Source organism: Anabrus simplex, chromosome 5 (assembly GCF_040414725.1).
Source record: "Anabrus simplex isolate iqAnaSimp1 chromosome 5, ASM4041472v1, whole genome shotgun sequence".
Taxonomy (NCBI): Eukaryota; Metazoa; Arthropoda; class Insecta; order Orthoptera; family Tettigoniidae; genus Anabrus; species Anabrus simplex.
The window spans coordinates 416,665,600-416,693,583 of NC_090269.1; the positions used below are offsets into that span (position 1 = coordinate 416,665,600).

At 39.5% G+C, this 27,984-nt stretch overlaps 1 protein-coding gene across 2 annotated transcripts in view; it reads right to left on the bottom strand.

Moving 5' to 3' along the window:
* LOC136874182 (anillin) overlaps positions 1–25,775 on the bottom strand; it is a 138,267-nt gene extending 112,492 nt beyond the window's left edge. For both annotated transcript variants that reach the window (XM_067147775.2, XM_067147774.2), the window contains exons 1-2: positions 25,677–25,775; positions 11,847–11,961 (exon numbers count right to left, since the gene is read on the bottom strand). In XM_067147775.2, the coding sequence (XP_067003876.2) occupies positions 11,847–11,961; positions 25,677–25,694 (133 nt within the window). In that variant the 5' untranslated portion in view covers positions 25,695–25,775. The remainder of the gene's footprint in view (positions 1–11,846; positions 11,962–25,676) is intronic.
* Positions 25,776–27,984: the final 2,209 nt, after the last annotated feature.

Below are 27,984 nucleotides of genomic sequence, written 5' to 3' on the forward strand. Positions count from 1 at the left end.
TCAGGGAAATGAAGTAATTTACTATGTCAACGATGTCATAGTCAATTGTGTCCACTGGACACCACAATCATTTTTACATAAATGTCAGAACACTGGTGTGAGACTAACGTAATTGCCTGATGGGCATTCTTACTAGAAACCATTGTCTCAATTATTAATCATTTAAGAAAGGAAAGTCTGGAAATCCTTAAATTCGGCTTCCATGTGAGATCACATGTACCATCATAGTGATTCGTTATGGTCCAGCCCTCGTAACACGAACTCTGGACTCTGAGTATAATTAAGGCCGTCCAATCGGTGTGTGCCACACAGTGGTTCTACGGCATGGACCCTTAATTGAATCGATGTGACCTGCGTCTATGTCATGGACCGACATCTAATCTTCTAAGTTACTTTAAAGTCATTGTGGATGATGACCGCAAGGAAATGATGCTACGATGGCATATGGCCCTAATCTAAGTCACTGAGGTTGATGACCCCCTGACCATCCAAGTTTCTAGGCTGAAGGCTAAACACAATTAAGTTACATCGGTTGATGACCAAAGTTTCCACTTTACTATCCCCAGCACATTCACTGCTCAATCAATCAAAGTTCAATAATTACAACAATAGCAATGCTCACAAACTTTGTGGCAGAAAAATCCATTTCCTTCGGATATGTCCCTTTAATCTTTACTTTATTTTAATATTCCCCAGACAACAAACTAAAATTTCCAGAATGCATCTCCAAGTTATTCGCTTGATTAAAGTTATTTCAAAATGCGGTTCACTGAATTTAATAATTTAATAAATTTAAATGATTTAACGAAATATTAACCAACAACAAATTTCATCTCCGCGGACTCTGGTTTCCTCACAAATTTCTACGCAGATGTGATGTGAATCCAATATTGCGATGTTTATCTGGCTGGAAAAGAATTTGTTACATCATTCATGTCCAGCTATATATATCTCGTATCGTGATATCACACTTTAAAATCTAATCTAATCCTAACCGTTTAACACTTGGATATCCTAATAATCTACGTACAAACCAAACAACTCGCCATATAATTACGATGTCATATCTCGTCATTACCATTATGAATTTTGCACACCCCTCACAGACAAATCGATCATCACGACCATCGCTCTATATTTTGGACAACCCTGAAATTGGGTTACTCTGTTCCTTATACTCAAAGTTCATGGTTTCAAATGTTCATTACGTCCCCAATTACAGTATTTCACAAATTTAGATCATTACCGGCTATGAATTTTCAACTAAATCCAGCATTTTAACGTTTTCCTGGCCGAGAATTAAAGTACAATCTCGACTCCACTCCTATTCCCGTTATTATCCCCGCTGTCCGCTTAGGTCTCTCACCCCATGCTCGCTTGGCAGTTACAGGAACCACCTGGTTTATTCACAGATGACTGACTTCTCAAAATGCTCCCTTTAAACTCTGCCGACATGATTCAACAAATACGATATTCTACCCGACAAAATGCACAGATATGCTTCAAGATGCCCACACTAATTATACGCGTCGCCAATTATACCGCTATGGATTTCTATGAATTTCTTTCCATTCCCAACATTATAAAATATTCCTCGGGCTATCATATCCCGGCTTCAATGACAGGACTCTAACCTGATTCGCACATCTCATCTCAACTCATATAAAACACTCCTCGGGCTTCAGTGTCCCGGCTTCAATGACAGGTCCAACCTGATCCACAAAACCAACCTCTGTTTCCCAGCTCCACAATTATCATCGACCAAGAACTGGAATAAAATCCCCACTAGAAATACCGACGTATAATATCGCACAATGCATTAATCATGAATAACTTCGCATAAATGATATCGTATTTAATAACTTGATTTTTACGAGAAATGACTGAAACATTCTACTAGATCTTTTTATTGTCAGTCAGACACAGTTTAAAATGGGCATAGAAAAACGTTTCTCTCCGTGACCAAATTCATCCCCTAGGTTCTCACCCGACAGCGCGCTTCCACTCGATTGAAAATGAGTAACCATGGATTATTATTATTAACGTCAAATTGCAGACAGAAGAATTTTACGTCGAAAGAACATCTTACATTGACATCACAAAATACAGGCAGTACACTCACACGGATGACGATCTACATTGGACGTGATATCACTTCGGAATCCTATTCAATAACTTTTTACAACATTATACGGCCCTCGCAAGACTTCAAAAATTTATCCAAGTGGAAAATAAAACAAATGACTCTTTTAGTCGTACTCTCACATTTACAAAACTTAGTAGGGCGACCACTGCGTCGTATATCCCCATGCAAATACACTTTTAGAAATCACGATACGAGATATAAGAGGTAGTAAGATGGAAAGTCACATTACCTTATGTAGTCACACCATTGTTCGTCATAGGGCTCACCTGTGACCCTGGCATTTTATTTAGCCATCTTTACATTCATGGCTGTACATCTCATTATGTTTCTTCAGGTTTCCTGGAATAAAGCATAAAAAAAAAAGAAATACCCTTCACTTGTTTGCGGAGCGCACACGATGGATTATAATTATTCCCGCACACGAATTACTTAATCACATTAGAATATTTCAGTACTTTGACCGTCCTATCTGATACACTTATTTCTCTCAAGAAAACTATCTCCCCATGGAGTCAAGACTTAGCCGCAATGGCTAAAATCTGCAGTTGAACTCAGTCTACTTTCGTTGGTTTGATTTCGCAGAGCAGCTCAACAATTTCGTCCGCTTTGTATCACAAATGCCGGAGAAGGAAGCTTCGTCATGGCGTCCCTTCATATTTATAGCAGTTACCCCCTCTCTTCAGGTCTCTCCCTTTGCCGCCAAGAAAATTTCTCTAAATTTTCTGACTTACCTAAACTGTAATTTCAAGAGTTTTGAAAGTGACTACATGCTTGCTACATTTCTGACGATAGTGTTCATGGACATTTAGAAATTTTACGGGTTCGATTTGTGAGATGATCGACCTCCTTTGATAGGCACTATATTTTTTTGACTTGGCGTGGTCACGCCGTGTACACGCGCTTTGAAATAGTTCATAAAAATGACTTGAGATTCTTCCGCCGTCGACACGTGTGGTTGACGTCACGTACCCCATAGCGTGGGACCGAAGGTAATCACCCCCTCGTCACGTGTCAAATCCATGCTATCAAGAATCCAACTTTAAATTATTTTGTTACATTATGCATAATGTTCTTAGGGCACAAAGGTCATGGGTTCAATATATATATGAGTTTTGTCTGTACATTGCTCAGAATTTGAAAAGAATGGTATTTCTGTATCAGTCATGTCCATAGTAACAAAGAAATGCAATTTTTATTTTTCCATAATGTCTGTGTCTATCTGTCTGTACACGCATCACGAGAAAACGGCTGAAGAGAATTTAATGAAAATCAGCATGTGAAGTCAGGGGATGAGCCTCTACAATCTAGGCTATAGATCATTTTACTCATGCTTTTAAGGGAAGGCCTAAAAGTGAATTCTCAAATATTTATGTCAGTAGTGGTCCTAACGATAAATACTACATAACTAAAGTTATATAGAATTAAATTTCTGATCACTTACGTCATACATTGTTACTGTACCAGCTTTGATAACACAGATATTCATGAATCTGTATTTTTGTTGCGAAGTCTATATCAACACCGAACCACAAGAAAATGGTAACAGAATTTAATGAAAGTCTGTATATAGAGACGGGGAATAAGAAACTACAGTCTAAGTTATAAACAATTTTATTCACCCTGTATGAAATTGTAGTTTAGGGGAAGGCGCATAAAAAGAGTGACTGAATGGGTGGCTCTGTTTCTAGAAAATAGAACTCAGAGAATTAGAGTAGGTGAAGCTTTAACTGCCCCTGTAAAAATTAAGAGGGGAATTCCTCAAGGCAGTATTATTGGACCTTTATGTTTTCTTATATATATATCAATGATATGTGTAAAGAAGTGGAATCAGAGATAAGGCTTTTCGCAAATGATGTTATTCTGTACAGAGTAATAAATAAGTTACAAGATTGTGAGCAACTGCAAAATGACCTCGATAATGTTGTGAGATGGACAGTAGGCAATGGTATGATAAACGGGGATAAAAGTCAGGTTGTGAGTTTCACAAATAAGAAAAGTCCTCTCAGTTTTAATTACTGCGTTGATGGGGTGAAAGTTCCCTTTAGGGATCATTGTAAATATCTAGGTATAAATATAAGGAAAGATCTTCATTGGGGAAATCACTTAAATATGATTGTAAATAAAGGGTACAGATCTCTGCACATGGTTATGAGAGTATTTAGGGGTTGTAGTAAGGATGTAAAGGAGAGAGCATATTTGTCTCTGGTGAGACATCAACGTGAGTATGGTTCCAGTGTATGGGACCCTTACCAGGATTACTTGATTCAAGAACTGGAAAAAATCCAAAGAAAAGCAGCTTGATTTGTTCTGGGCGATTTCCGACAAAAGAGTAGCGTTACAAAAATGTTGCAAAGTTTGGGTTGGGAAGACTTGGGAGAAAGGAGACGAGCTGCTCGACTAAGTGGTATGTGATATTGTATTGAAAAGGTGGCAATTGGCAAAACTAAAGGAATTGTATCACAAGTAGATCTTCAATACGGACAAGGAAAATGAAGTTTATAACCTGCAAAATAAGTGGTATGTTCCGAGCTGTCAATGGAGAGATGGCATGGGAGGACATCAGTAGACGAATAAGTTTGGATGGTGTCTTTAAAAGTAGGAAAGATCACAATATGAAGATAAAGTTGGAATTCAAGAGGACAAATTGGGGCAAATATTTGTTTATAGGAAGGGGAGTTAGGGATTGGAATAACTTACCAAGGGAGATGTTCAATAAATTTCCAATTTCTTTGCAATCATTTAAGAAAAGGCTAGGAAAACAACAGATAGGGAATCTGCCACCTGAGCGACTGCCCTAAATGCAGATCAGTAGTGACTGGAAAAAAAAAATTAATTTTTAAATACCGATGTTATTGGTCCTATCGAAAAGTACTACATAACAAAAGTTAGAGAGAATACAATTTCCAACCATTTATGTTTTATTCAATTTTACCGTACCGACTATGATAAGAGTGGTATTTCAGAGTCGGAAGAAAACTAAATGTGAAGGCCTACAATAATGAAAGCGCATAACATTGATCAACAATAACATTACATTGACCATTGTTTCTGGTGATGTTCTTTGTCTCTTATGCTGCCGCTGAACTCCGATAGATGGGATTACTGCTGCATACCGAGTATAAAAGCCTGAGGGAATATTGACGGGAAATATCTGGGGAGTTAGAAAACTTTCTTCTTTAGCATGTCATTCCTCTGGTTCATACATTTGCTGATACCGTACTGCTGGTACATAATTCACTGGTTCATCGTAGTATTCCAGCTATTCGATCCACACTCTGATGCGCTATTTTGAATGAGCATTGTGCACTCTTAAGGCAGAGGCTCACTTAGTAGTAGTAGTAGTAGTAGTAGTAGTAGTAGTAGTAGTAGTAGTAGTAGTAGAATATGACCTGGTCTAGAATTACAGTTTAGGCATATTCCAAATTATAGCAAAATTCAACCCTGAAGAGAGCTGTTTCTTAAAAAGAGCTTCTTCCCCTTCTCTTTTATTAAATTCTACATTCATTTTATTCAAAATTAGCAGAGAAGAGGGGGTTTCTTCCCTGGCTTGGAGGAAAAAATTGCCTCCAAGTCAGATTTTTCCGCCGCCAGTGTAGTAAATAGAGATTTTCTGACTCATCGGGTACTCCTAGGAATCAGATTGGTAAAAGGGCATAGATTTTGCCATGGGACTCTCCACTATTCAAACCCCCCCCCTCCTCCGAAAAGAGGCTAAGAGTGTTCACGGATCACGGAACTTTGGAATGTTAGTTCGGCAGTGTAGTACTGTTCATTAAAAGTGAGAAAATGTGTGGTTTTCATTTGATCGAGTATTTCATGTGAATACTTTACTCGCGCCATTCCTACCGACGTCATTGTAATGTTACCTACGTTCATTTCAGTAGGGAAAACCACTAAGACAGTCTTTCTAAGGATGTAAAGAGGCAGGTGGAGAGCGAGTGTCTGCCATTATAATGCAATTCCCCAACCTGATTGTGACTCGGGCCTACTATTACAATGAAAATTCCGTAACGCCGTCTTCATATGAGAAAGGACGTTCGGTGATTTCTCGTCGCGTTTCCATGGTAAGGTTCGGTGATTTCTCCGTCGCGTTTCCATGGTAAGGTTAAGAGCTGAGCAATTTAATACAGTCTTGCTCACAACGTGAACTCTACATAACCTACTATTCTGTATACAGTGTTGAATTCCATAGCGAAGCACGGGTACATCAGCTAGTATCTTGTATAACTTAAATGTCCGGTCAAGAGGAATTCAAATTTAATGCCTAGTTTCTTTCTGTTTTAATATCATAATTTTATATTCTCATCTGATTTATCACAGCACGTCTTACTATTTGAAGACAAAATTTAAGGAATATATTTTGTTCAATATCAAATTAAATTATAGTTTTATTTCAATGGTAAAATTAAATAACCTCAAATTTAATGGGGAAACAAAATGAACATCTCCTTTTTTTAGAACCTATATGTTATGTTGTCTAAATAAGCTTATTACCTCACACCTTAGAGATATTCAAGACTCTCATTCTATTATTGCCGCATTGAGTTGCAGCTGGCACCCATCAAATATTGTATGTGTAAGTAATCAGGTAAGAACTAAGTGCAACATACATAGTCCAACAATTGAGTATTTTATTTCAGAAATATTTTAATGTATTTTCATTTAAATTCAATTTCATATTTTAAATTAGTGAGTATAGTCTAAAAATTTCACCTGGTAGACTTCTGCTATCATGCTGAAATTTAGTGTCTTGGTAGGTGCCTGCATGGAATTGAACTTACGGCACACTTCCTGGTCGGAACGACCATGCAGGGTCTTGATCACTTGGATCATCTTCTCGCCGAGATATACCAGACAGTCCCGATTTTGGGGAGAATGAAGACCAGGGCAGGAAGTGGACCTGTAAGGAGGTGTGCACTCTTCCGCGCCATGAGCTCCTCTTCCAAGTGTACCACACACACACACACTGATTCGAACAACGAGATACCATACCTTTGGCATTGATAGCAATGCGTTGGAGGTGGGACATATGGCCTGACATTGCAGTAACAGGCTGTTACCTTGACTTTTTCTGGTAACACTGACAATCTGAGGAAAACTATGGCAAGGTCTTCGCCGTTGATTTTGTGCATAATACACCAGATGTATGTCACGCCTCGGTGCTTCATGCCTTCCATCAGCTGATCGTCATTGTTCCAGACAAGATTGCGATGGAAAATGACTCCAATAACCAGATTTAATGTTCTGTGCTCTTTCACTTTAACATGGATTTTGCCACAGTGGTCACACTTGAGCAACCAATCAGCTTGCACGGCAGTGCATGTTTTTAATAACAAACTAACATTGAGCATTTTTTTAATGTCCTGCAGTTTATCGTAGAGACCTGTGTCTCTACTGAACAAGGTAGACTTCTTTTTCTTCTTATTTGGTTCTACAGCCAGGTTCCAGCCTTGACCGCCTCAACAATATGACTCCAGGTGTCCCGATCCTCTGCTTTCATCCTTCATCCTCTGACTCCAGCTCCCCTTAGATCCTTCTCCACTTCAGCCATCTCAGTGGGGGTCGTCCCACTCTTCTGGAGCCATAAGGTTCTGTAAATGTCACCTTCCTACAAGGATTATTTTAGTCCTTTTTATGCTCATGCCCAAGCCATCTCACTCTTCTTGCTTTGATTTTGCTTACAATATCACATTCTTTGAACAGTAGGTATAGTTCATGGTTGTACCTTGCGCGCCAGCATCCGTGATCATTGACTGCTCCGTAAATCTTCCGTAAGATCTTCCTCTCAAATATGGCCAATCTGCTTATGTCAGTTGTCCCAAAAGCTCAAGTTTCAGAGCCATATAATAGAACTGGTCTTATTAGGGTCTTATACATTTTAACCTTAGAGCTACGGCTTGTGTAGCATGATGTTAGGTTTCTTTTTAGTCTATAGTAACATCTATTTGCTATTAGTATTCTATGGTGTATTTCTGCACTGACTGTTGTCTGATGTCATCAGCGACACTAAGTACTCAAATTCAGTCACCTTTTCAAATTTATAGTTATCGACCTCAAGGCATTTTCAGTCTTGGATTTTCTGACACCACCATACATTTTGTCTTTTTCTCATTTACCATGAGTCCCAACTGTTTTGATTCAGCATTTAACCTAGTAAATGCTTCTTTGACATCCCTTTCTGTTCTTCCAATAATGTCCATGTCGTCGGCATATGCTAATACTTGTACTGATTTATGAAATATCGTACCCCTCCTTTAAATTCCAGAGTCTCGCATGACCATTTCCAGTGCAATATTAAACAGCAAACATGCCAATGCATCTCCCTGTCTGAGACCCTTTTGTGTGCAGAATGGTTCTGAGAGGTTTCCTTGTAGTTTAACTCTACATCGGACTGTACTGAGAGATGCTCTTGTTAAGGCTACAAGCTTTTCTGGGATACCAAGTAGTTTATCCCGTTTTATAACGTCATATGCTGATTTGAAATCAATAAACAGGTGGTGTGTGGTGATCTTGTACTCTCGGGTCTTCTGTAGGATCTGTCTTAATGCATGTATCTGATCGGTGGTCGACTTCCCTTTTCTGAAACCACATTGATAGTTTCCTATTGTCTCTTCTACATGCTGGAGTAGTCTCATATACAATATATTGGAGAATATCTTATACCCTATGTTCAGCAATATGATACCCCTGTAATTTGAGCAGTCCAATGGATTTCTTTCTTATGTATTGGGCAGATCAACCCTTCTTCCCATTCGCTAGGTAAGCGCTCATTTTTCCATATTTCTCAGATGACCCTGTGAAGCCTTTGCAAGAGAGTTGGTTTTGCCATTTTAATGAGCTCTGCATTTGTATCATCAGGCCCAGGAGCCTTGTTGTTCTTCAATCTGTCGATGGCAAGTTCTAACTCTTCTATAGTAGGCAATTCATTTCTCCAATGTCTATTTGGATCTGGTTTCCAGCATTACTACATTTTTACAGTGAGCATCATTCTCTACTCCCTCAAGATGTTCCTGAAAATGTTGATTCCATCCCTCTAAGGCCTCCTCTATGTTGCCCATCAAGTCTCCATTAGTTTTTCTGCAGTTTAATGTTCTTGGTGTAAATCCTGTTCTGATATTATTGATCAAGCGATAGTACTTTCTCAAATCATTCTGGGTATTAACATCTCTTCTATTTCCTTGAGCCTTGCTTCATGATACTCCCTTTTCTTGTGTAACTGCTTTTCAATTCTTCTTGGCCCTCTGTCTGTTTCAACAGTACTTCTGGTACATGTATTGATCATTGCTCTGTAGGCTATATTCTTCCTTTCAGTTATTTTTGCACACTTTATCAAACCATGTGCTCCTTTTATTTCTGCCTACTTCACCAATTATTTCCTCTGCAGTATCTATCACTCACTTACAATCCATCCAACTTATGTCATTGGCTTTTGCAGCAGTTTCAACCATTGCAAAATGTTCCTTTATCCGCTCCTGATAGAGGGTATTAGTTTCTGGGTCTTTTAGCTTTTCCACATCATATTTCTTTAATTTGCTTTGTTTCTGATGTCTATAGTTAATAGTAATTTTACTTCTCAATTTGACAGTGACTAAAATGATCCGAGTCCACATTAGATCCTCTAAATGTTCGTACATCTTCCAGGTCAGTCATGTGGTGTCTATCAACAAGAATGTGGTCAATCTGATTAACTGTGTTTCCATCAGGGGAAGTCCACGTGCAGGAACATTGTACTTCTTACCACCATGTCAGTTGAGGCTGCAAAATCAACTAGTCTCATGCCATTTTCATTACTATCTCTATGAAGACTATACTTGCCAATTATAGGTGCTAGATGATCCTCTTTACCCCCTTGGGCATTAAAATCCCCCAGCATCAGCACAATATCATGTCTGGTGCACTTTCCATATTCTCTTTCTAGGAGTTCATAGAAAGAATCCTTTTCCTCTTCATTCTTTTCTTCTGTTGGTGAATGAGCACTGAATAAAAAAATGAAATGGCGTATGGCTTTTAATGCCGGGATGTGTCCAAGGACTTCGGCTCGCCAGGTGCAGGTCCTTTGATTTGGCGCCCGTAGGCGACCTGTGCATCGTAATGAGGATGAAATGATGAAGACGACACATACACCCAGTCCCCGTGCCAGGAGAATTAACCATAAGTGGTTAAAATTCCCGACCCTGCCGGGAATCGAACCTGAGACTCCTGTGGCCAAAGGCCAGCATGCTAACCATTTAGCCATGGAGCCGGACAACTGATTTAGTGCAAGGAAATCACTCATAGATGGCAGGCCATACTTCTGCTCGAGTACTGCTCGACCTGCATAGAGCTATGACATCTGCTCGAGCTAAGCTCAAGCCCATCCCTAGGCGTAAGTAATAACACCATACTGTAAGTCATCTTATATCTGTTTTCCTAGGAATCCCTGCACCTGAATTTCTCCTCTGTTACCACCTTCTTATATCCATAACTCATATCATCACAATTTAGTGAGGGACATTTAATTTTCCAATACATCCAATTGGGCCTAAGACTTACTGTTCATAGCACTGCATTTCTCTATTGTAATCAAATCTCTCCAACTCTATTGTGAATGGCATTAGGGAAAGGAGCCTGTCTTTATAATGAAAACTCTCCATCTCTACTGTGAACGGCAGTGAGCCCGCTTTTGTAGTAGAAACTCCCAAACTCGATTGGGATTGGCAGTGGAAATGTGGCCTGCCATTATCGAAACATTCCTAATGTCACCTTACATCAGAATCAACATATGGCATCCTCCCTATTTTGTTCTTTGGTTAGCACTAAGAGACATGCAATTTAATATAATTATACTCATTGCCTGTACAGAATTTTACGGAGAAATCCGTATAACGAATCAAAGCATGGGTATATTAGCTAGTCAAGAATACATTTATTACTTTAAACATCTACCAACAAATTTTAAAACTTTAAAGAGAAAACATCACTTTAGAATGGATCCTTGCACATGTAGGAATAGAAGGTAATGAACTGGCAGATAAACTAGCAATAAAAGGCACTAGTACGTACATGAGAACCAAACCTCTAGCGGCTAACTCAGTCAAGAAGAAAATCACAAATAAAACCCTTGTGAAATGGAAGAAACAAACCACGCAACTCACTACAATGAAGAAATGGAAAAAAATTAGATGACCTATGGAACAAAAATAAAAGCAAGCCAAAGAAAGAAGCAGTGCTGATCTTCACATTGGAAACAGGACATAACTGCTTAGCCGCACATCTAGCTTCAATCAAAATATAAGTGTACCATCTGCAAAATTACTGGATCAGTGATTGACTCTTAAACACCTACTTCAGTACACAGGACCCAACCCAACCAAACCCACCCCAACCAAAAAGAAGGCAATTTACCATCCCTATACTGGACAACCAGAAACAAGATGAAATAAGACTTCTCTAATATTTCTGCTCTTTATTAATGTTATTTGCATATTACTGTTGTCTAGAGATATCAATTTTGTATTGGAGTTACTTTCCAATAAAGCCATAGGTTATAACAACAACAACACTGTTATATTGCAAACAAAGATGTAAGAGATTGCAAGTAAAAAGTAATTACAGGATTCATGATGTCACCAGATTTCTTCCTGTTGAGTAAACTGCCAGTTTTGATAACCATGACATTACAAATCAAGCTCTCATATTGTGGAGAAAGTAATATCATTACCTGGTTTAGGAACTAAATCTCTATTAATAGCTTGTAAAATTTGTGTTCTCTTCTCAGGTATCCAGTGAATCGAGTTCCCATCTAGTTTCTGTGCTCTTGCCCTCTGCATCATTCTCTGCAAAATAATGATTATCAATCAGTTGGTCCACTTGTTTCATTTTCATAGAATAGAAGTAAGATGTATGGATAGAAAGCATTCGTCCCTAATGGCACGAGGTGCAACAAATGACATGATAATTAAAACTTCAAAATGTATCCACTGACTAGAATCTAAATCTAATGTTGATTAGAAAATGACCATGAATCAAAAACAGTCAGTGGATCCAATTCACAATTCCTTATTTTCAGAGATGATTCTTGTTGTCCAAAGGTGTCCAAAATCCAGGTCGCTGGCCCCTCATAATAGCAATCACTGGTAAAGCAGAACCATGGTGTTCCTTTTATAGTGGTACTAATTACAGGTAATGTAGACCCATGGTATATCACACACTGGCACCACTCGCAGGTAACACAAACCCATGGTGACTTGCACGGAAGGATACTACTCTCAAGCAATGCAGACCTATGCTGTTCCTTACATAGTGGTACTAAACATGGGTGCCGGTATTCCTGTAATGTTCCTCACATAGTGCAACTAATCACAGGTCGCATATACTCATGGTGTTGCTCACATGGTGGTACTAATCATAAGCAATGTAGACCCAAGGTGTATCACACATTATGGTAACACCCGAAGGCAACACAAACCCATAGTGTTCCTCACATAATGGTACTAAACACGGGCACTGTAGACCCGTGATGTTTCTCTAAGTGGTAATACTCATGGGTAATTCAGACCCATTCTGAACACAGTGGAACCGACCACTGGAATGCACATGATCACACTTATCCTAAGCAACGTCCAGACCCGTAGCTATTCTCGCATAATGGTACTGCTGCTATGCAACGTAGACCCATGGCTTTCTTCGCAAGGTGGTACTAGTCACAAGTAACATCAAGCCATGGTGTTCTGCACGTAATTGAACTAATCATAAGTAGTCTCGTGGTTCTAATGTCATCAGCCATTGCTCGCCCCTTTTACTTGCCTCTTACAACAGACAGGGTGTAAACTGGGCATATTTGTCTACGTCCCTCAACCTATAGGGGGTGACTTGAGAAACAGGGGACTTCTAAACAAAAGCCAAGTTGCTTTGAGTCAATTCCTGCCGACTGTACTAATGGAGGCGACGAGAGAAGGCGATTGAATTGGCACTATGGTATATGATATATGCTTTGATCTGTAACTGTTAGGTCCTTCAGTAATTTTAAACTAATTTCTGATGAATTAAAATTTAGAGAATGCCTTAAAAAGAAAGCATTTAACAAAATTATACACAAATTTTTTTAAAAATTCTAAATTAGTCCGAATGGCAGGTAATAAATGAAGGTGGTGTCTGGAAAGTATTCCGAACATAATATTTTGGTACGTTGTTTGTGAGTACTCTGGAGTAGAAACAGTTTTCAACCTCAAGGACCCTGTGCTACTTGGGGGGAGGGAACTAAAACAGACATTCTGACTTTTTTCACTTCTTCCACTTATAACTTCTAAACAATGCATTTTTAGCAGAATACACCTATTTACAAAAATGAAGAGCATTAAATTTCCTTCAAATTTCACTGGTCAAAAGTATTATTTGACCAAATAGTTACCAAGATATGGTGGTTCAAAAATACAGAAAATTTCTCAAATTATCAAAAATAGCAGAAAAATGCAGGTTTTTGCCTTGTATACGCAACCTCCCTTCTTCCCTTCAAGATGTACATATTTACAGCCTCTCTTTCCATTTCAAAAAACATTTAAATTCTACATTCATTGTATTTTGGTAAATATTGGGTCCAAAATACTTTTCACCAGTGAAATTTACAGGAAATTTAATGCTCTTCAACTTTGTAAGTAGATGTATTCCACTAGAAACTCATGGTTTAGAAGTTATAAACAGTGGTTTTTCAGCTCCCCCCAAGTTAACGCATGGTCCTGGAGGTCAAAAATTCATATTCTACTCTTAAAGAGTACCCATAAACAACATCCAATATATCATTAAATTTGAAATACTTTCTAGGTAGAAAGTACCTGCCTGCCAATGGCAGCAAGTGGTATCTGAAGCTGGTTGTTGCACCAAAATTCTCCATGTCTCACTTTTATATAAGAAGTTTGCAGAAATAACAAACTCTATTATCCTTAAGTAATGAACTACATTCCTATTAAAATTGAAATACACCCAGTAATTTAAACAGAGGAAATAAGACTTTTTTTTTTGCTAGTTGCTTTACGTCGCACTGACACAGATAGGTCTTATGGCGACGATGGGACAGGGAAGGGCTAGGAGTGGGAAGGAAGCAGCCGTGGCGTTAAGGTACAGCCCCAGCATTTGCCTGGTGTGAAAATGGGGAAACCACGGAAAACCATTTTCAGGGCTGCCGACAGTAGGGTTCGAACCTACTATCTCCCGAATACTGGATACTGGCCGCACTTAAGCAACTGCAGCTATCAAGCTCGGTGAAATAAGAGACTAACTACACAGTATAACTACAGTTATTCTTACCTTACTTGTACCAAAAATTATCCGTTCCTGTTTTTCATCAATGCAAAAAGTTGGTAATATTTTGGGTGGTCCGGTATGGTATATCCTTGTGGTGTGGAGAGGAAATTACTGTTGCAAGGCGAGAGAAAGCAGAGTGTATGGTCGTGGGTGTGAACTGTGCAGTACATATGGATTTGATCCTGTTTTATGACCAGATGCATGCCAACGCTATGTGGAGGGATGTAATCACTATTGCGTTGGTGGTAGATAGTGTAGTGTGTTGTGTAAATATAAAGAGGAGAGTGTTGGGACAAACACGAACCACCAGTCCCCGCACCAGGAGAATTTATCACACGCGATTAAAATCCCCAAACCAGCCGGAATAGAACCTGGAGACCCTCTGAAGCAAAGGCCTCAATGTTGACCATTCAACCAAGTAGTCGAACATTTAATTTTAATTTTTATCAAAATATAATTCACCTCCCATGTAGATATAAAATCCTGTTGATACCCACAACATGCATATCTATAGGCTTAATTCTTTCTGATGAAAGTGCAGGTCCCACCTGCAAGGAACTTTATGTACTATGCTTTCAATCTTTTTAACAGCAGATTTATGTTTCTCGACAATGAGTACATGGAAAGAAAAATTTTTGGACTCTTAGTGTTTAGGTAGAACACTTATAATCACCGGGAGTATTTAACTCACGATTTTTTAAATTCAAATATCAATAAATCGCTACCAATCTGCTTTCAGGGCAGTTGCCCAGGTGGCAGATTCCCTATCTGTTGCTTTCCTAGCCTTTTCTTAAATGATTTCAAAAAATTGGAAATTTATTGAACTTCTCCCTTAGTAAGTTCTTCCAATCCCTAACTCCCATTCAGTGTACATAAAACTTTATTGAATCCGCTATTTAACATGTGTTTATTTCATCCAATGTCATACTTGTATCAGGCTACGTTGTCACGAAAACCGGGAGGGACAGACCCTCACCTATCCTATACCCAAACTTTTCTGCCAAAATGATGCCTTACAGGAGAAAGTGGTAAGTACAAGTGAATGCACCCCTCTCCCTCAACACCAGTCACAATACATCAGTCACCATTGTAGATTGCATTAGATTATTCATATTTTGAGAAGATGTCTTAAGATTTTGTGCTACTTTCAATTATGAAGTTAAGCACTTCGTAGAAAAAGAAAAATACAACTCTATTAAAGTTATTATTGCTTTTTTTTTTTTTTTTTTTTTTTTTTTTTTTTTTTTTTTTACAGTTGGCTTTACATCGCACTGACACAGATAGGTCTTATGGCCATGAAGGGATAGGAAAGGCCTAGGACTGGGAAGGAAGCAGCCATGGCCTTAATTAAGGTACAGCCTTGCCTGGTGTGAAAATGGGAAAACACGGAAAACCATTTTCAGGGCTTCCGACAGTGGGGGTTCGAACCCACTATCTCCTGGATGCAAGCTCACAGCCACATGCCTCTAGCGGCATGGCCAACTCACCCGTTTTTAAATTATTATTATTATTATTATTATTATTATTATTATTATTATAAAGTGGAATAACCGCATGTGTTAACACACTATGGCTATGCAGACAAGCTCTGCATTTGGGAGACGAGTGGGTTAGAATCCCACCGCCGACTGTCCTGAGAACGGTTTTCTGTGCTTTTGCCATTTCTACTTCCAGGCAAATGCCAGGAGAGTTCCTATTCGTAGGCCACAGCCGATTCCTTCCACCTCATCACCCAATTTCATACACAGTCAAAGGTCATTCATTTCATATTCATTAGCCCATCAACTGAGGTTGGCGTCAGGAAGGGCATCTGGCCATAAAAATACGCCATACAATTTCATCTCACCTCATCCCCAATCCTGTATCAGGAAAATGAATCGAGGTGTAAATAATAATAATAATAATAATAATAATAATAATAATAATAATAATACTGATCTTTTATGGATGTATTAAATGGATAAATCAAGAGGTTGGCCAACAGAATACGCCTGAAAGGAAAATGAAATGAAAATAGTGAAGGTGGCTTTCACATGTACACAAGGGCCTGGCAGAAGTAGCTGTTAAAGAGAAAGAGATACAGAACATTGTTTAGGAAAAAGGTTGCAAGAGTGAGAGATGCACCCGAAAAGCCAAGCCATGGAGTATCTCGACAGAAGCAGTGGCGGCGATTAGAACCCCCACCCCCACCACTTTGTGGAGAATCATTACATTTTGATTCCACTGTATCCGCCTGACACTAGAGTTATTTAAAAAAGAGCAATTTGTACTAACCCCATTGTCTTGTCAGCTATTTCCTTTTAGTTATTTATTTAATTACTAACTGTAGTACCCGGCGTTGCCCAGATAGTTTCTGAATATTTCCCTTTAAAATTTGCATTACCAGTTATGTGTGAAGTGAATTTTTATAGAATTCCTTTTTGACTTGCAGATTGATATGTTATGATCTATAATGTAGTTTTGGAATTATTTAGATGTGCTTGATTTCAAGTTTTAGATTATTTCATTTTTGAGTAGGACTTTGTCTTTATGAAAGCTCGAATTGACTGGGAAGTATTTGACCCTGTCAAAAATTAATAAGTGATAACTATATGTATTTAGCCGTCACACTATAGATACGATGTACAGGATTTCAACTGTCAATGAGACTGTCCCGCACTCTCGCCCCCCACCCCTAAGAGATAAAATATATGGATTCTCACCATTCATCTCAGTGACCCCGAAAACTGTAGATTCGACACACTTTTTGATTATTTTTATATCTCGCTCCCCTCTCACCCTCTCCCCAAAGAGGGCTGAACATGAACTTTAAAAAATTCAGAGTGTCGCTACTCATTTCAGCGACCATGAAAACTATGGATTCGATACTATTCTAGATTATTTTTATACCACTCCCTCGTCCCAGCCCATAAGGGTGCTAGGGGTGTCTTACCCCCATGCGGTTTGTCTCCTGATACTAATTTGGTAAGTGTACCAAGTTTGGTGAAATTGCTCCAATAGATTAGGACATGTGTCATTTACACTCCCACGCAGACACATTCATATATATATAGTAAGAATAAGAATAAGATAAGATTTTACATAGTTTTTTGATTATTTTTATATCTCACTTGGATCTGTAAAAATCCGGAGTATTAGGCCTACCATTTATCTCAGAGTCCCTGATATCTATGGATTCGAAACTGTTTTTCATTATTTCTATATCTCATACCCCCCCCCCCCCCCGTTCGCTCCCTACCTATAAGGGGGCTTAACTTGGACTTTAAAAAATTCTGGAGTGTTACTTTTCAACTCAGTGACCCCAAAAACTATTAATTCGACACTATTCTTGATTATTTTTATTACTAACCCCCCTGATCCCCCTCCCTTAAGGGCGCTAGGGATAGCTTCCCCAACATTGCTCGTCTCCCGATAGTAATATGTGTACCAAGTTTTGTTGAAATTGCTCCAGTGGTTAGGAGGAGTTGTGTCATTTACACACACACACACACACACACACATCCATCCATCCATATATTGTAAGGTAAGATTTTTATACTTCACCCCTTCCCATCCCCGCTCAAAAGAGTCCTATGAGTGCCTTACACAACAGTATATTTTTTCTGAATAGTAAGTCTTATGTGTACCAATTTTGGTTGGCAGTTATGCCCACACGTACATGCATAATCTCGCTGCTCTAGAATCCTGGAGCTGACGTTGCCATGGTTACGGCAGTTCATTTCTTTGATGCGATTCCTGGAGCAGGGCCAGTATCTCCGTAACGGTTGGTTTTACGGCCTTAAAACATGGTTTTCTGGCCCGGAGGGCTTACCGAGATTTGTTCTTTGCGTCAAGAGAATTAAATTGAGCTTTGTCTCGTCCTTATACGACAAATTCGATATTTTGCCTATATTAGCCTATTATTTTTATATCTCCCCCCACGTGCCCCCCTCCCCCCATTGGAATTGTTTTGAAAATAAAATACAGCCCATGTTACTCATTGGCAATGTAGCTTTTTATAGGTGAAGAAATTTTTTAAATCGGTTCAGTAGTTTTTGAGTCTATTTGTTACAAACAAATTTGTCCTCTTTATAATATCAGTACAGACTAAGGAAAATGCTTAGCGGAAATACGCACAAAGTGACGTTCGTCGCGACTAATTCGTACGGCGCCACAGCAAGTAGTAGAGAATCGCGCAGCAGCGAGTAGCATGAGGAAAGGTAGCTGGGGTATATTTTGCCAAGGTCATAAACACGGATTTGATTCGCCCGCTAGCCGCGTTCGTTCGTCAGTCTGGGTGTTTCGCTCATGCAATGTGTCTTTGTGTTATAGTTCTACCTAGCGTTTGTTACTTAGTGTGTTGCAAGGGCACCCATACCCGGGGGCAAGGTGGGGCCGCGGCCCCCCTCTAGTTCTCAGGGAAAGGCAAAAATCTAGTCTAGTCAGGTGTTTTCCTTTCAAGAAAATGATTTAAAAGTCAGTATTACGTAGAAGCGGTAGTACCGTACCCCACTAACAGGCAGGGACACCGTGGGTTATTCTACCACAGAATACAAGTCGCCATGTATCTTCCAAAATATTTAAAATACTACGCACCCCCAGGTCTGCCCCCCCACCCCCTACAAACTGTCATATGGGCGCTTGATGGTGTGTTATCAAATACGAAGTTATTTTCAAGTGTGTAATCACGCGCCGTACTTCCATTTAATTGTTATACATGTGTAATTATTGTTTCTTTGGTGAACGTTTAATTGTATCGTATTGAACCAAAATCTCAAAACAATCATTACCGTAGTTAACGTAGTTAAGTTGTAAACCGTCAATCTTCACCTCAATGTCGAAATTCACTCAGAGAGCATTTAAAGTTACCTTTTTTTATGTATATCCTCCCCGCCCCCCCCCCCCCCCCTCGGCCACTATATCCCTCAAACCCGGGTAATTTCTGTGCCCCCTCCCCACTTCTAATTCCGAATCGCCGCTATTGGGCGCAAGAGCGAGAAAGGAGAAGCCGAAGACTTTAGTATCTTCTGTGAGAGTTTCAAAGAGAAGGGCAGGTAGATTGTCAATCAATCAATCAATACTGATCTGCATTTAGGGCAGTCGCCCAGGTGGCAGATTCCCTATTTGCTGTTCTCCTAGCCTTTTCCGAAATGATTTCAAAGAAATTGGAAATTTATTGAACATCTCCCTTGGTAAGTTATTCCAGTCCCTAACTCCCCTTCCCATAAATGAATATTTGCCCCAGTTTGTCCTCTTGAATTCCAACTTTATCTTCATATTGTGATCTTTCCTACTTTTATAGACGCCATTCAAACCTATTCGTCTACTAATGTCATTCCACGCCATCTCTCCACTGACAGCTCGGAACATACCACTTAGTCGAGCAGCTCTTCTTCTTTCTCTCAATTCTTCCCAACCCAAACATTGCAACATTTTTGTAACGCTACTCTTTTGTCGGAAATCACCCAGAACAAATCGAGCTGCTTTTCTTTGGATTTTTTCCAGTTCTTGAATCAGGTAATCCTGGTGAGGGTCCCATACACTGGAACCATACTCTAGTTGGGGTCTTACCAGAGACTTATATGCACTCTCCTTTACATCCTTACTACAACCCCTAAACACCCTCATAACCATGTGCAGAGATCGGTACCCTTTATTTACAATCCCATTTATGTGATTACCCCAGTGAAGATCTTTCCTTATATTAACACCTAGATACTTACAATGATCCCCAAAAGGAACTTTCACCCCAAACGTGACCCGCACATGACCGCATCGATAAATTAATGAACAATATTGGTTTCACGTCCCAGTAACTACTTTCACGGTTTTCGATGCTGAAGTTTTTACGTGCCAATAGATCTGCCGACACGAGGCTGATATACTAGCACTTTTGCTGCCACCGGACGGAGCCACGATCGAACTCACGAACTTAAACCTAGAAGGCGAGCGCTCTACCACCTGCCCGGCTCGATCTATGTTACTGCGTGCATAAAATTCCAGCAATCAGTTCAAGCTCGAGGCTCAAAGGCCTCAAACTCAACCAAGTATGGCAGTGGAATTATTCAGTAAATGTAAGTTACGTTTGATGTATTTCCTATAGAACGTTCGTCTGTCATTTTCATGTCCTGAATTTAAATGTTATTTAAGCCTATTTATGTTGTAATCCGGCTCCTCGGTTGAACGGCCAGCGTAGTAACTTTCGGTTCAGGAGATCGAGTTCGATCCCCAGCTGAGCCAGAAATTTAGCCTGTTTTGTTAATCCCTCTGACTGGATGGTTGTGTTCGTCGTAACACCACACTTCATTCACATACAGTTCGCCTGATAGCCACGATCGGTAGTCAGGCATTAAGTATATGACCTAACACCCTGATTTGTTGGTTTGAAACCAGCTGTTGGAGAAAAAAAAAAAAATCACTCAGAATGTTGGTCTAGTCACTAGATTGCGTTCGGAAGGCAACCTCTCCACATTGTTCGTCGTTGAGAGCGAGGGCATATGATTCTCTTGATGGCGATTCGCTCGTCGCGGATGGAGATGCAGACCCAAAACTCAACACCGAGTACGCTACGTGCCGGCACCTCTCCTTACCTCATCTCACGCGCAGGTCGCTCATGTCAACTAGAAAGACTACACCAGAAACCACACGACATACCACCACAGAGTAAATGTCCCTCTACATAGGGTTGGCGTCAGGAAGATCATCGGCCAAATACACTTTTAGCGCCAACCCAAAGTAATTGAGGAAAATGCCAGAAAATCATTTATTACTAGCTGTTTTATAACCGACGGTGATGGGTTAGCTTTTTGTAACAGTAATGCGTTGCCAGTGATTGCAAAAGTACAAAAATATGACTGGGCTGAACTGCAGTGTAATATTTGACTGAATTACAAATTATTTTAATAAGTAAACAGTAAAATGACTTTACAGAACGCTAGTCTTAACACGTTCCTTGCAGTTCGGGTTACCGTGTGTCCGAAGCATGTTTCTCTTTACCGTCGGCGCGAACTTCCCAAAATTAGCGAGTAAACAACTACGTCCTAGTTACATATTTCTCATAGCTAATGGCAACATCATGTTCATAATGAAGTAAAGGATTGAGGTATGCTGCTACTTTCGATCGGTCCACCGGCGACCATAAGGATTTTTTTTTTTTTTTTTTTTTTTCATTCATATCGCTTTGGGTGTGTTTATATTGTTGTCTAACGTGATTACGGTGAATGAAGCGTACAATATTGCTGCTTTCAGATGGCAGATTGTTGTTTAATACAAAGAGTGCCACCCGTTTGTTTTGTTTTACATTGCTCTAGGTAAGCGAATATAAGTTCGGATTTTTATTTAATGGAGTAGTTAGTGGCATATTCATTGTCTTCATTAGATCATATTTTGAAGAGAGTTCACGTCCATTTTTTTTTTTTTTTTTAGGCATGGAGCCCTCACGTCAATGGAGACAGACAGCACCGGGTCACCGTGAGCAGATACAACGTAAAATCAAGTCATCAAAATTCAGTGCTGCGGGGAATGTGTTAAGAAAATCACTGATTTTTTTTCGCATATGACTGAAATAATACAAACAGTGCAAGGAAAATGTTACTTCATTGTATAGGCCTATTTGTATGTTTTTTCTCATAGGCACAAGTGGCCGTCACTAGGTGACGAGATTATCTTTTCCCATCATTTTTATTTTAGTTTATAACTTAGCATTTCGAACGATTTGCCATTTACTTTGCAAATACATTAATTGGTTCTTAAGGTTCTCATTGCTAACCTCGACGTCCTTGGCAAAAGTGTGGATCTTCGCGTTTACTGAAAAGACGCCCTGCAGGGGCAAATATGGTACGGTAATTTTGGAAATACTGGAGATGAAGGTGTTGTAGGCCTATGTCAACAGCTAGGTACTCAGTATGTTTCATACGTAGCGTGAATCGAACAGGGCAATCCCCAGCAGGCACATGAAGCACGTTTAAATACATTGCATTTTCTCGAGAAGTACGTGTCCGATTTTCAAAATTATCACGGTGCTGAATTTGTGATGTATGTAGGTTTAACGCTTCTGTGGTGTAGTGGTTAGCGTGATTAGCTACCACCCCCAGAGGCCCGAGTTCGATTCCCGGCTCTGCCACGAAATTTGAAGTGGTATGAGGGCGGAACGGGGTCCACTCAGCCTCGGGAGGTTAACTGAGTAGAGGAGGGTTCGATTACCACCTCAGCCATCCTCAAAGTGGTTTCCCACTTCTCCAGGCAAATGCCGGGATGGTATCTAACTTAAGGCCACGGTCGCTTCCTTCCCTCTTCCTTGTCTATCCCTTAGAATATTCCCATCCCCCCCCCCCCACAAGGCCCCTGTTCAGCATAGCAGGTGAGGCCGCCTGGGCGAGGTACTGGTCCTCCCCCGGTTTATCCCCGACCCAAAGTATGAAGCTCCAGGACACTGCCCTTGAGGCTGTAGAGATGGGATCCCTCGTTCAGTCAGGGGAAAACCAACACTGGAGGGTAAACAGATTAAGAAGATGATGTGTAGAAAACAGTGTAGTTCCGTTATTAAAAAAAGTACCATTATCTGAGAAAATATTGACGCCATGAAAAGGTAATGCAAGTCCGATTATGAGCCCCTTGGTACCATTAGGTACTGAAAGTGAAATTAGAAAGTCGATATCCTGGACGGTTCACAAGTTAGTTCAGATGGACAACTTAGCTGAATAACCCTGTAGGTTTTCTATATCTACTACACTTAGATAATAGGACTATCATATCTGCTTTGTTATATAAATTTTTACTTCAACATTTACGAGGTTCCAGTTACAGACAGAATAGGTTTAACAGACCAATTTGCTCTGCATTTTCGTCCCTTTTTTGACGCCTGCATTCGTCTGTATTCTGGGCGGGTGTCCACGCCACCCACCCCTAATTACAGCTCTGCCCTAAAATAAGCACTTAAGGTTTCACTGGAATTGGACTAAATCCAATTTTCGTAAATTTGTTTTATCCGCTGTACGATAAGTATGTACGGTATATGGCATAAACGATCGGAAATTCAATTTTCTACAAATTTGGTCATATACAATTTATCGATAATATTAAGAATAACAGAGCCTCCGTGGCTCAGGCTGCAGAGCGCCGGTCTTTCACCGCTGGGTTCCGTGGTTTAAATCCCGGTTACTCCATGCAGATTTGTGCTGGACAAGGCGGAGGCGGGACAGGTTTTTCTCCGGGTACTCCGTTTTCGCTGTCATGTTTCATTCCAGCAACACTCGCCAGTATCATTTCATTTTAGCTGTCATTCATTAATCATTGCCCCAGAGGAGTGCGACAAGGCTTCGGCAGCCGGCATAACTCCTATCCTCGCCACTAGATGGGGGCTTCATTTATTCCATTCCTGACCCAGTCGAATGACTGGAAACAGGCTGTGGATTAAGAATAACAGTTTAGGTCGTTCGATAAAATGTTACTCCTTGCGATAGCCTTGAAGTTATGCAGCTGATAAAACAATCCTGAATGAGTAGATTCCGGTTTTAAGAACAGACACCAAAGGTAAATAAATAAATAATACCTTCAGATAGCTACTCGTCACTTATGAAAAGAATTAGACACGCGACCCTTTATTTTATCTATAATGACGTTAATTTTTTCAGATACGTTGAGATGCCGGCATGTCGTCCCCCAGGAGTTATTTTTAAGTGCCAGATTTTTTACATTACTTTTTACACTGCTTTACGTCGCACCGACACAGATAGGGGTTCGAACCCACTGTCTCCCGAATACAAGCCGACAGCTACATGATCCAAACCGCGCAGCTGTTCGCTCGGTACCGAGCCTGGATCGAATCCACTACCTTGGACTAGGACGGCCGGCGCTCGTATTGAACATCCCATGCACAAATGTGCTGTATTGCACCATTAAGTTATATGTCAGCCTACATTTTAGAGGCTTCGTGAACAGCTGATTTAAGTTATGGTGGTAGTTTACCAGAAATTCGGCTGTACCTTCTATCATCCCATTCTAACGCCCCCAATTTGGCTTGTTTACAGTAGATGCACCGTTGCCAAGTCATTGTGATTAAACAATAATAAATTACCAACAAGGTTGATTCATCTGATACATCTGCAGCACAGACGAAATAGCTTGGGTTATAGTACTTTAGAGTATAACAATGTGAAGTCAAGATAATTGTGTTTTTTGGATACAAACCACTGACTTAGACAGTATAGTTCTCTCAATCGACACTTCGATCCAGTGTTTGTGTACTGGTATGGTAGTCCTATTTAACCCATTTGGAGTTCATTATTCTATCGCAAAACCCTCGTTACCGGCATGACGCCAGAAACCCACCAATAATAGATCATAAACTAATTAATAAGCAAATTATAAATCTTCTCAATTTGAATATTCGAACATAGCTTGAAACACATCGCAGGAGAAGTTTCAGACCTTTCCTTCAAAACTTGATCAATAATTTAGAACTCCAGACTCCAGGATTTCGTTATCACGAATCTGATCTCTCTCGTTTGTGAGCATAATCAAAAATGCATTGTGCCTGTTACAGGAAATAAGAAAGAGACAAACCGGATGTATTCTTTAATCGAATGTAGATGCGCCAGGTACGGTACCACTTAGCAGGAGGGTAACACAACGCGAGTTTTAAAAATTGGAGAGTTAGGTCCAGTTTGCAACAAAGTTATTAAAAGTAGCCTTTACAAGGTAACAATAATTATGAGATTAATATCATGCACAGATGAATCCATTTAAACAATAGTGTCCATGGAAGATGTACCGTATTCGGTCCAATTAATGACTTTTAAGCAATCTCGGTTCTTTGTGGATTACTTACTGCTAAATTAAAACTACTTCGTGCGCATTGCATTCAGTTAATGCATGTCTTCAAGCACATCATGAAGAAAATCAACAAACGTTCTGCTCTACTGTGTCTTCAACACGAAAAAGTAGACTAAGAAACTGTCAAATGCCGCATGTTTGTACGCACAATTCGAATAAATAGTTTTTGAAATGCAGTCATAAATTTACTCGAAGTGAGCTCTAGTTTGAAAACTACATTCAAATACACAAGAGATTCTTTATCGTGACAAACTGTCCAAACTCAGATTTAAAAATAAATAAAAAGTTGACAGCACATTTAAAAGCTGACAGGTACGGTAACGCAATTTTCTTCATCATATTATTTGAGTAGAAAGCTATTTTCTAAAAATTTAAATCAAACGTGAACATCACAATAAAGCATGAATAGAATGAATAGCATGAATAGCATTTACCCTACCAGTGTAAAGGGCTCCATGTTCCTGCCCTGCGTACGATCTTTTGACAACTGGCTGCTTAGATGATTCACCCGTAACTAAACGTCCGAAACGCAGTGTCGTCACAAAGCTGATGACTCAAAGACACTATATCGACAAACATTTCATATGTGTTTACAAAATAAAGCGAATCCACCTATTTACATTGCTTTTACAAATGTTTTCTTTTACCGGCATATTGTAATAAAATATAAATGCATATGAAAAATAAAAATGATTTGCAATTAAAAAATATGCATTCATTCATCAGGTAGCAGGGGGCTATCCAATTAAACGCCCAGCGCCAAATATTTCACCCTCATTCCAGGATAAGTTTTGAATACATCATATACGGAACGATTAATTGCATATTCAAACGGAATTCCACAATTTTTCAGGACAGATTATCAGTTGATGTAAATGCCACCGTTTGCATTTTACCGCCGCGATGAACTGTCGCGGTTTGAATTTAACTTGTGATTTATATGCACCCAAATTCTAAAGAATTGTCGGCGTGCGGTCCATACATAGCCTATCTAAAAGAAAAATTCAATGTAGAGATTTCCGCTAATGTGTAAACCTCATTTTCAGAAAGAAGTGAAAATGTCGAGGTTTGAATTTGACATTTCATAATCATACACATAATTATTTTGTTTATATTTTGCATATATATATATCTTGAAAACACCGTTAGCGTGCTGGCCGTTGGTCGCAGGGGTCCCGGGCTCGATTCTCGGCAGGGTCGGGAATTTTAACCATCATTGGTTAATTTCACTGGCACGAGGGCTGGGTGTCTTCTACATCATCATCATCATTCCATCCTCATCACGCCTACGAGCGTCAGATCAAAAGACCTGCAGCTGGCGAGCAGACATGTTCTCGGACACTCAAGGCACTAAAAGCCATACGCCATTTCATTTACCGCGGCAAATTTTATTCCAATCGATTCCGTGCCGCACTCAGAATTTAATCTGGGGGGGGGGGGGGTGATTTTATGAATGCTTTTAAATGAAATTTACTGGCATTTTAATGATCTTTCCTACTACTCTATTATTTATTTATTTATTTATTTATTTATTTATTTATTTATTTATTTATTTATTTATTTATTTCCGGATCTGCAGGTAACTGGTTAGCATGTGAGCCTTTGTTTCAAGAGGTCCTGGGTTCCATTCCCGGATGGGATTGCGATTTTAACCTTCTGGCTCAGGGACTGGGTATTGTACCATCTTCAAAATGAGATTTCATCCTAGGTAGGGCGCCATTCATACAGATGAGTAGGTCATTCATGGGAGTCAACTTGAAAGACCTGCAGCAAACCCTTCCAGAGGCCACACATTATTATTATTATTATTATTATTATTATTATTATTATTATTATTATTATTATTATTATTATTATTTTTGATTCATTGTGCCCAGCTGTGGAGCGCGTTTGAACTTATTTTGCACAATGTTTCTTCTTCTTTTCTTCCCAATATTTCTTCATTTTTTCACTGTGTTCCTTTCTGCGTGTTTCTGTCCAGCCTGTATTTTTTCTTGTTGGTTTCTCTGCAAATTTATGTTTGTTTACTAAGCTTCTAAATTTCATTCTATCTTGAATGGTTTCGTCCTCAATACCCATTTCTTGTAGATCTTCATGAATTTCTGCTAACCAATTGTTGCGGATTTTCAGGGTTAGAGCTAGATTTAGAATTTTCTTTGTCAGCCTGTTGTTATCCATTCTGTGTAGGTGTCCGTAGAATTTTAGTCGTCTCTTTCTGATGGTATCTGTGATTTTTTCTGTGAATTGAAAAATTTCGTGTGGTTTCTTTTTCATCCAAATTCCATTTTCGAACTTTGGTCCTAGGATTTTTCTGAGAATTTTCCTCTCTTGTTTCTCAATGCTTTTCATTTGTGACCTGCCACCAATGATCAGTGTTTCAGATGCATAAAGTGCCTCTGGTTTGATGACTGTATTGTAGTGTCGTAATTTTGCATTTTTTGATATACATCTTTTGTTGTATCTGTTCCATGTGATTTTGTAAGCCCTTTGCAGTTTAGCAGTTCTTTCTTTGTTAGCTTCCTGATTTAACCCTGCTGGCTGAATAATTTCACCTAGATATTTGAATTTGTCTACTTGGGAAATTATTCCACAGTTGGTGATTAATGGTTGATTGTCGAATCTTGATTTAGTTCCTTCCATAAACTGCGTCTTTTCAAATGAAATTTGAAGTCCGGTTTTTGCGGCTATTTCATTCAACTTTTCTATGGATTGGATTGCTTCTTGTCTGTTGTTTGAAAGGATCGCAA